General features: G+C 33.5%; 2 protein-coding genes across 2 annotated transcripts in view; one reads left to right on the plus strand and one right to left on the minus strand.

Moving 5' to 3' along the window:
- LOC116337122 (vasorin) overlaps nucleotides 1–1,143 on the minus strand; it is an 18,369-nt gene extending 17,226 nt beyond the window's left edge. Inside the window, exon 1 of the mRNA XM_031761455.1 lies at nucleotides 1,078–1,143. Coding sequence (XP_031617315.1) covers nucleotides 1,078–1,092 — 15 coding nt within the window. The 5' untranslated portion in view covers nucleotides 1,093–1,143. The remainder of the gene's footprint in view (nucleotides 1–1,077) is intronic.
- Nucleotides 1–11,483, plus strand: part of LOC116337121 (rab3 GTPase-activating protein catalytic subunit) — a 138,210-nt gene that overhangs the window by 23,907 nt on the left and 102,820 nt on the right. The window lies entirely within an intron of this gene.

Below are 11,483 nucleotides of genomic sequence, written 5' to 3' on the forward strand. Positions count from 1 at the left end.
AAAACAAAATGTATTCCAGAAAATCAAACATGCAGCTCGCTTTATTAATTGATGTGTTTTCTATCCGCGAATAATAGTGCAGATTTAGCGAAGTGGGTGACTGTAATGATAGACGTAAAATTATTTGTTTAGTGTATGTCTAGCTGCATGGTTCAACATAGTTTTGTGACATAAAGCAAAAAAAAAAGTTACTTGTTGGAGTGGCTCTTGGTCTATACAAAGTTGTTCAGAATGATGAGAGAAATTTTTTGGGTCAGCTGCCCTCCAACTCCCCCACCCCCTAGGGGGGTCAGGGGTCATAACCCCTTAACCCCTGATTTTTTTGACCTGGAACCCAAAAATTCGGCTTCACCATGCCAAAAAACCTTTAGAAAGTGTATTTTTCCAGATGCCCTCCGAGACAATTTACAGTATACAGAGATGTCACACACAATTATGTCATTGAAGAGGGGTTGTGATCAAAATACGATGTTGTCAACTGAACTGCATTCAATTTTCCATTTACAATGGTTTAAATATGAACTCAAAATGTTGCATAACATTGTTTGTGTGTATGTTCCCATGTTGAACCCTCGCACATTTTTATTGGCTGAATACGAGATCCATTTTAGTGTTAAGTCCCGTGAATTAATAAAATACGAATGATCAAATTATGACCATAGTTCAAATGTTAACACACACCCATATATTGGTTGCTTTTATTTGACCAAAAAGGTTTTAACGTGTATCCTTATGTTTTGTAGATGGGCTTCGATCAAAACCGTTAAACTGTATAAAATTTACGCGCAATGTACCTTGACTTTTATTTACTCGAAACCCGCCGGATTTTTATGGGGCTTCATAAAATCATGAGCTTGGAATTATACAGGCGCCAAAAGAGAAAAAGTGAAATAAACAATGAAGAGAGGGTCATACTAAAATTGTAGCGCTCTTTAAAACTCCGAATGTCCAAATATATTAAAAGTTCCACAACTGCAATATATCCGATCAAAATGCAAGTTTGTGTATATATTTTATGTGACCATTTTCAAACCTAAAATATAATCAAATTTGTGTAACATAAAATTGAATACATACCATTTTATACCTCATCAACGAGCAAACGAGCACGCGTTGTTTACGACAATAAGTATATGAATTCGCCTGTAAAGAGACAACAAAAAAAAAATACATATATGAATTATTGCAAATTATTCCATTGCTGATAACTTGAAAATAAAAACTAAATCCGTCCTTCAAAAACAGTAAAATGACGATTGATTTTTTTGTTGGCTGCATTAAATTAAAATGTTAATGTTACATCAAATACTCTTATTTTGATAGTTTTAAATTAGGCATTGCGTTTCAGAAACTCTTGATTACAATGTGTGCATATTAAAAATATGCCAGAAACAATAAATTACTCTTCGATTTTGAGTAGCAAATGAAAAAAAAAAGGTTTCACATTTAGTTTGCAACATTTCAGTTTGGCTGCGATTTATTTTCATCAGTGTTATAGCCTTTATTTTCATTAAGTGCTCAACTTAAAACTGTTCAACGCATACATAAATTGATTTACACATTGATTGAATCATAGTATACGAAAAATGGAAAATGATTGGAATGATACCAACCAAACAAAGTATCATCGATTGATACTCGATTTCTGCCAAAGCCTCTCCTTCCCCTATTTATAGAATAAAATCGCAGCAGTAAATAGTTGAGCGCAGAGAGAGAAGAACACGGAAAAATAGCAAAGAAAGGAGAAAAAAATATCGCATTAAAATTCCATCGAAAGAATGTAAAAATACAGCATTGTGAATTGATATAGACGCATCTCTGTCTAATTCAATGGAAGTTTTTGACGATGGTCATTCACATCGAAATAACTTCTAACTAAGAACAAAAAAGACGATCCAATATCTTGTCTTTAGTCGAACTGAAGGACGATACCAAAAGGTTTCGAATGGATCAGTGGGAAATGAGGGTGCTCAAGCACGAGAGAAAAATAGACAAAACGGATGAAAAAAGCGAATCACATTCCAATGAGGAATATTAACGTGCCAACGAAAGAAACTCCAACGTACAGTTAAGTAATACCACACACCATCGGAAAACTTTTTCTCCAAATGCTTTTTCTATGAAAGTACACGAAATTATATGGATACTCTTTCGAATGCAGTTAAATGTCTTGAAAATAGTCGAAGAAAAAGACTCTCTCTCACACGCACACAGACACACACACACACAACAAAAAATACACAATTTTGTCCGTTTCAAATTATTTATCACCCGATTAATTCCTCTAGAGTCAAGAACAATAACAACAAACTGAATCCAAACATTCTAAACAAATTTAAAGAGTTGAAACAATTTCTGGTGTTTGGTGTTTACGTTTCTTACTTTGTTTAGTTACACAAAACGACCAAGAAGAAGAACAAGAACGAACGAACAAAAAAAAATATGCAGTTCTTTGTGATGAAGTCTCGCGTAGCAATGGGTAAAAGTTTTGAAGAAAAAAATGGGGAATAAAACATCCATATCAAATAGAAAATGAAAATAGAAAACAAAACAAAAGTATAAATTGTAGAGAAAAAATATATTGTTCTCTTTACTTTCGTTTTTTTTCTTGAATCGTTTTGGATCTGCCGTTTGTTGAGTGGCAATGATTTTGTCGACGGATATTGGGTGTTTTAGCTTATGTTTGTGTACAGTGTACACTATAAATCATATTTCTTATGTGATATTCGATGATTGACGAAACCAATCGAAAATGGAATTCCCAAATTGCTAAAAATAGCATTTCTATCTAGATGAACACTCATTCAACATCTTGCAAAAGAAACAACAACATACAGTTTTTTTTTCAATCGATTTGACTCGGCTGGATATTATTGAATTTGTTTATTGCTCGTTTTTCTATTGCAAAGATGAAACGAATTACGCTTTACAAAAAAACTGCCACTGGCGTATTTCTTTTCTGTTCTTTCTATTGTTGGTGTGTCCTTTGATTTCGATTTGGTCAATCGGAAATTTTTACAAATCGCTTGTGATTGACACATTACAGAAAACTGTACAAGGCAAATATTTTTATTTTAAATGAAGATTAAGCCCATTAAAGCGAACACGTTTGACGATATACGCAATGTTATGAGTATCTTTATGGAAGGCCGTCAATAATCACAAAATTTTCCAAAATATAATCAATAATGATTCATTAGTGAATTGAACTCAACATTGATTTTTAGCTTGAAATAATTTCACTCGTAATTAAATCAATTTCTAAATAGGTTACGATAGGTTATTTCGGAAATCGAATGTGAATGCCGAGCCCAACAAAGTTGCTGGCTCATTGTAATACACAAATTGAATCGTTCTTCTAAACCATAGCGAATTTTTAAATCATTGCACATCCAATTAACACATGCATACACACAGTGGTAGTTTCAGCTTTATTAATTCACAGCACATTGTGCTGCGTTGGGTGTTTGCAAGGCACAAACATCTAAATTACACATAGCACAGAGGAAAAAATAATTCGGTTCACATGAGCCCATAAAACATGTGGTATGTATATCAAGGTAAAACTGTAAAAAATCTCGATGGATCTCACGTGATAGGTCTGTTTGCTCGTAGCATTAGCGAATGCTCTTTCTCACTCTTTGACTTTAGTTTTCCAGTCTCTTGGTCGCATCGTGAGCCATATCACCAACCAAACAACTTGTATTGTTACGTTTTTTTTCTCTTCTTATTATTTTTGTTGCAATTTTGATCATCAATTTCATGTGTACGTGCTTTTAGATCGCTTGCGCTGCATTTTATTGCCAGACGCGTTTTTTGTGACCATTCTTCGACCGTCTCTCGTTTTCGCATAACCTTTTCACCTGAAATCATCGTCGTTAAATTGTCGGAGTACACTATGCGCGGCCGTAAAACCATATAATCATCATTATCATTATGCTTTTGGGGTCCATGGTATCCGTGTAGTGAATATTTAACAGAACAAAACCGAATATTTTCGTAGGTTATCAATATAACGTAAGTCATTGTGTTTGAATGAAAATTTTCGGATCGCGTGCCAGTTTGGTATTTGCACAGCGTTGGTTTTCTTCTTTGCTTTTGATTCGTGTGTATATTTGCCATTGGCAATGGTTTCATTTCAATGAAATATTCCATAGCCTATGTGTGACATTAAAATAATTTCTATGCAATCAAGCTACAATGCAGAACAGATAGAATATAAGCAAGTGTATGTATAATCGCTATTTCATAGCCTTCTGATATATATCTCATCGTCTCAAATGACACGGCTGTTCACATAGACTACAGTTTTTTGTATTCCGGAAGTTTTGACGTTCTATTTTTTCCAATTTTTTGATAACGTTCAAATATTGAGAAGCATTTCTTCCTTGGACCAACATATTTCATGAGAATATCGATCTTATATATACCATATATGTATGTCGTTATTTCATTTGGTCCATCCGAAGACAAGAAATAAAAAACAATAACGATCAGCAATCAATCATTGAGTGCTCATAAATAGCAAAAATATGACGTGAAAAAAAATTTAGCTGAAAACAACTCAAAGACACATACGTTCGATGACCGATATCATGATCCTTCAAACAAACTTATTCACAAACAGAACACACTGAAGCCAGTAATTTTTCAAGATTACTTGAAGTGTGCTTATACGTCAATTTCGGTAATGATTGAAAGACACAAATATGAGAGAAAATGTGAATCCTCTGGCGAATTAAATGAACTGTAATGAAAATTCACAATACGAAGCATTCAGTGGTGAAATGTCAAAAAGTTGTTGCTTCTCAAGCAATTCAAGTGGAATGGTTTCTTTTTGATGGAAAAAGAATATCTTGAACAATAAAATATTCAATGTGAAGTTGTGGTTGACGGGAATTTTGATGACAATTTCGTTTTTGTTGAATTTTGATGCTAGTTTTTCGATTTTATCGAAATTTCTGAATCAATAGAGAATTCACATCATTTGAAAAAATAATTTTTCATCGTCGTAATCTTTACGTCATCATTTTGTATGATAAATTGGTTTGAATCACGTGAAAAAATTGACTGAAACAAAAGCCTGACTAATGGCTTTTCAAATGATTTGTAATTGGCTTAACAAGCGCACCATTGATTTTCCACTCGACGCATGAAAATTAATCGTTTATTTGAGTCGGGTATATGGTATACCACAACGAAACGACTGATTGAACTGATAACAATGTATAGATTCAATGGTGTAAGTAAATCAAACAAAATTCATCAAAATACTTTTTGCCGCATGTGAAAAATTGAAAATAAAACGTGAACCGAACGTAAAATTTTCGACTACACAATACTTGTATTTCAATAAATACGACAATTCATCGAAATCGTTTTTATGCTTCCAACACAGATTCAATTGAACACTACGTTCATTGAGAGATTTGAATATCAAAAATGTGAATCAAGTGGAATGAAAAAGAAATACACAGATCTCTCATAATGCGATAGCATCCAATACATGACAGCGCATTAACAAGAGATATATGTGTGGCTTTGATTGCAACATTTAATCAGCATTTCAAAGACCGTTATGCTCACTTATATAATAATCAATTTATGTATATCACACAGTTCAAACAACAGCTTTGATCCGCACAGACAATCATTTTCAATATATTTTCAATATCAAAGATTTCGACAAAAAAAAAACGCAAACAACTGGAATGTATAAAGGTTTTCTGGTAACTAAAAAGCAACAGTTACAATCACACAGATACAATGATGATATTAGCTGCGCTTTCAAATCAATGACAACTTAAGAAGCAAGTGAAAATCTTCGGCCAAATCAAAAATTAAAACGTTCATATCATTAATAACAGAAACCAGTATGGGGCATTCTCACTGTGATTGATTACGTTTGTTATTTTTTTTAAATTTGGACACCTCACTTAATAAGTGTATTTAAGAAAATGCAGAAACTTTTGCATGATGTTAAAATAGAAAACCCCAAACTATTTGGCTAAGCTAAAGTTGATCTTTAATTATTTAAATGGAATTTAATGTGCTGTTCTCTAAAATTGAACTAAAAAATTTAAATTGAAAATTTAAAATCAAAAAAGCATGTGGTTAAAGAATGTATCGCTGATTTCGGAACACAAATTGTAATCCAGACAAACATAACTGTTTAGTTTTCTTTTCATTCACTTTTTAATCGCATGATTTTTTGAAAATTCAGCGACTTACATAATCTATTTATCATTGAAAGGCTTGTGCGCACTTTGTGCATGAGAGATTTACCTTTTTAAATGGTCAATTGTAGATTTCATTCAAACTTTTAATGTTTGCACATGATTACATACAGGCAAAAACATTGTCCAAAATGAAATGGTGTTTTTTTCAAAACGAGTTTCATATTGTGAGTTTCTTTAGCCGCCTCATGCGATTTATCGCTCGCATTTAATTAAGCAGATTCCAATTAATAAATGAAGTGATGCGATGTGCTTATTTATTTTAAGGGATTTTTGTTTCTCTCTAGCGTTTACTGTATGAATGGAAATTGGGTCATCATCAATACAATGTATGAATGAACAAAATAAAAAATGAAAAAAAAGCATTTTAAATATAAACCCACAGACAGGGTTCAATGTTTTACAAAGCCGAATATTGCGTTAAACATATATTTTTCTACATGCTACGACAACGCCATCTCTGTTTCCCCATGTGTGTAGAGTATGTTCAATTGTTCAATATTGACAAATCATTCAAACGGGTCAATTTTGTACCGCAAAAATAGCTGTCATCGTGAAAATATGTCAACAATATTATTCATTGTAATTTTTGAAATTGATTGTGCCGTGTTTATTTTTTAAAACAATTTCCAAATGCATATTTCTGTAAATCTCATTTCAAAGTTTTAAAATATTTGTACAATTCTACATAAATAATATTTCAATTTTTTTAAACTGAAATGAAATTTTCAGCATAGAAACAGCTTCTGCTGCAAGACCAAAGATGTCGTTTTCGGGGGAGATTCGTGTGACGTTTTCATATAAAACATATAGCGCATTACTCGGTTAGTTTTACATTTTTGCTAATGAGATTGAATTTCAACATTAAATTACTTATTTGTATCTTGATGCATTTAAATGTCTCTCTCTTCTCTTCGCAGTCTTTTTTTTAACGTTAACTTCATTCCATTTAAAATAGAAAAAAACATCATCACGACGAAAAGGTTTTTGTCAAGTGCTTGAAATAATCAATAACGTTTTTTTTTGTTTGTTCGTAAATGTCGTATTAGCTATGAATTGTGACGAATGATTGGACATTGATGCGATGTACGCTATGCTGTGCATTGAAATTTATGGTGATTATTCAGTATTGTGACACATTCAATTGAATTAATCTATAAACAAGCTGAAGACAAGTAGGCGACAATGACATCAACGAACATTAATAGAACATTCGAAGCAAAGCTCTTAAACCGCATACTCTCTACTACATCACAATGACTTGATTTGCATATATACAGTGTCTTGGTCCTTTTTTCTGTTGCCATTCGGTATTGTCGTCACTCAAGGCAATGTAACGTATATTTTCCAGCCAACATCGCTTCAGGTGTACTCATTTTAACTGTTTATTCAAGCACAACTCAGACTCTAATGAATGTATAGTTTTTTCGTCTTCATTCACTTGGTACTTGCGAGCATTTTTTACCAGCATTTCACCTTTTTTTTAATATGCATACTGTTCTTTGTAATTACCGTTGTTGCTTGAGATAATGATAATTAAGACATATTTTAATTGTTTCCACTGGGACGCACGTATTCTAACACAAAATTGCATCTCATTACACTTTTGCCAAACTGCACAATTTTTTCTATACGGCAAAAAATCCGACCGAAAAAAAAAATATTTGACTTGATTTCGTCGAAAAAATTCCTAAAGAGTATTTTAATTTTTATAAATATGCATTTGGATTTGCTGCGCTCACGATAAAACTATTTTGCTGATAAAAACGAACATTATTCATGTTGCAAGGAAATGAAATTTGAAATAAAAATTGTGCACAATCGGATTTGGCGAAACGGAAATCTCAAGTGACATCAACTGAAAAACATTCATTATCTAATTAATTTACCATAGCGATGCAGCAAAAAAAAAAACGAAGTGTGCGAGTTTTTTTGTTGTTGTTATCTAGAAGACAAATCGTGGGTAAAGCGTAGACGAGCGTAGAGCATTCGCTTTTATCAAGTCAACATGACATGGAGCATCACCAAGATTTATACTAGCGCTCAGTTGAATGCGTCACCATGAATTAACTAACACTTTTGTTTTTTCGTTCTATCTACTGCAGCTTGAATTTATCACATTTAAGATTTAATGCTTACAGTGTTATATCGTATGAAGTCGTTCGTTCATTCATTTTGTTCAGAACAATTCATTTGAGATTCTTTACTGAAAATTGCAGCGGTAGAGTTGCGTGAATCAAGATATTTTGAAATCCTTTTCATTTCTTCGATGCATCGAACAGAAGGGAATTCCGCAAGAGTGCATTTTTTATCCGGCCATAAAGCATTTCATCAAAAGATAGGGTAATGTTTGATTCCAATTAAATTGAATTAAGTTGCCACAGTTATTTATTAAATCCGACGAATGCAGTTTTCTTTTTATTAGATTTTTTTTCCTGGTCACCAATCAACCTGAGAAATTGGTACAATGCTCCCGTATCTAAGAGGAAACGAACGACTCAAGAACAAAAAAGCGCACACACATGCACAACGAACGAACAATTAAAAAAGTAAAAATGAAAAATCGGTATGTTGCATGCGATGCGAACACCGAACGGTCCAAATCATTTTTCGTTCAAAACAAATCAAATGACTTTCTATTCGCATTTTCCAACCACGTAGCTATTTTATTTTACTTGTGTTGCTTGTTCATTTTCTATGACTTAATGAATTTATTCATGTTTCCACAATCGAAAACAGAACGCATTAGAATGTGCCTTAACTTTGACAACATCAACGAGAAAAAAAACACAAAATAATCGTTAGAAGCTTATGAAATACATGCCTTGAAGCCACTTAACAAAAAAAACTTGTCTGACCCTTTTTTCAGCAGCACATGTTGCGCATTTTTTCACGTTGCTTCTCAAAACGCTCAGAATCAAATTGAAATGAAGAATTAAAATGCACAAGCAATTGGCTAGATTTGAATCACTTGTCGCACCATCCATATGCACTGCATACACATACCGAGTGCTGTAACAAAAAAATTGCGTGTACAAATCAGAAAGTATGGCAATTTTTCAGAAAAAAAAACATGCTTAGCATGAGAGAAAGAGAGCTAAAATCCAATGTAAATTGCGAGTGTATGGAGAAAAAACGCTGCCATTTATTATGTGAAATTAATTATTATATCCGTGAGGTGCATAATATCGATCGAAATACTTGTAGTGAGCAATTTATGCAATTTATATGCGTACATTTGCTCCTCTAGCATGAACGAATGACAGAATGAGAAGTAGCCCGTCAAATATACATCATATGTGTTCAGTTATGCATACGAGCAAGTCAACAATATGCACGCTTGTTTAGCCAACATCACATACACACAAATTCACAAACGAGAACACTCACAAAAAATTTATTTGAAACATTAAAAAAAAAATCCTACAATCTGCATTTTGGATGTGGAACGATCAATGGTTGGAGCACAAAAAATACAACGTGGTTGAGATTCAATCAAATATTCAATTTCAATGACTATACCGAACGGCACATCCAATCGTCCAAAAACAACTACCTTTTGGGCATCATTGTTATTTTCTCAACCCCCTCTGATTGCACAAGTAAATTAGATTTGAACGGTGGTCGCTTTTGCCGTTGCTATTTCACATATGAGTTTATTTTTTGTTCCGTCGTTCAACAAAAAAATGTGGCACTTTTTTCGCTCTCTCATCGGCTACCAAAATGAATTTTAGAGTGTTTTTATGGTTTGTTTATTTTTTTATTTTCTCGCTAGATCCCTCAGTTTGTATACTAGTATATGTGAACTTTTAATAAATATGATTATAGTATATATGTATTGGTAGTGCAATTTAAAAATGTCGTATTTGTGTCAACTTCTTATGTATCATACGCGCCATTTTTTTGACAATGACAACAAGTGTATCTTAAAGAGCGTCAAAAAAACTATTAAATATCATCTGTCAAAGTGAATACAAGTTTATACACACAAGTTTTTCATTGCGTTCAAAATGTCGAATTTCGTTCCAACAAAAGATCATTTGCGGGAAGTTTTAATTCGCTTCTTCCATTTAGAGAAAAATACAACTGAAGTACATCGTTCACTCACTGAAGCCTATCCTGACTGTAGACGTAGCCTATGCTGTAGACGTTAGAATGTGTCAGCGTTGGTTTGCGCGTTTCAAAGTGGTGATTTTGACACTGAAAACAAAGAACGTCCTGGGTAGTCAAAAAAGTTTAAAGATGAAGAATTGGAGGTATTACTCGATCAAGATTCGTGTCAAACTCAAGAAGAACTTGCAAAATCATTAGAAGTGACTCATCAAGCCATTTCAAAGCGTTTACAAGCATTAGGATTCATTCAAAAGCAAGGAAATTGGGTACCACATGAATTGAAACAAAAAGACGTTGAAAGACGATTTTGCATGTCCGAAATGCTGCTTGGGCGCCACAAAAGGAAGTCGTTTTTGCATCGAATTGTTATTGGTGATGAAAAATGGATTCATTACGAAAACCCGAAGCGTAAGAAATCGTATGGGAAGCGCGGTAAACGAGCAAAATCAACGTCCAAGCAAGATATTCATTGTACTAAGGTAATGCTCTGTATTTGGTGGGATCAGAAGGGTGTCCTCTGTTATGAGCTGTTAAAACCGGGTGAAACGATCACGGGAGACCTGTATCGAACGCAATTGATCCGTTTAAAGTTAGCATTGAACGAAAAACGGCCGGAATATGCGACCGGACATGATTCAATAATTTTCCATCATGACAACGCTCGGCCTCATATTGCTCAACCGGTTAAAAACTATTTGGAAAATAGTGGATGGGAAGTTTTTCCCCACCCGCCGTATAGCCCAGACATTGCCCCTTCTGATTATCACTATTGTTTTCGATCGATGCAGAATGCTTTGTCTGGAATACGCCTCATTTCAATTGAAGGTATCGAAAATTGGATTGATTCTTTCCTAACCTCAAAAATGAGCAGTTCTTTTGGCACGGAATCCATATGTTGCCAGAAAGATGGGAAAAGGTTATAGCTTCCGATGGCCAATACTTTGAATGACATGTTATTTACAGAATTTATGAAATAAAGTTTTATAAGTTGCACTACCAATATATATATGGATGAGTAAGAGAGAAAAAAACAAACAAACATACACCAGACCAAAATTACGGTTGTTGTGAACGCTTACACAGAGAGAAAAAATTTGGTAAATGTAAAGGGTAATTTGTAAGTTTAATATTACT

The sequence above is a fragment of the Contarinia nasturtii genome, unplaced genomic scaffold (assembly GCF_009176525.2).
Source record: "Contarinia nasturtii isolate CC-2019 unplaced genomic scaffold, AAFC_CNas_1.1 Cnas_scaffold_220, whole genome shotgun sequence".
Lineage (NCBI taxonomy): Eukaryota > Metazoa > Arthropoda > Insecta > Diptera > Cecidomyiidae > Contarinia > Contarinia nasturtii.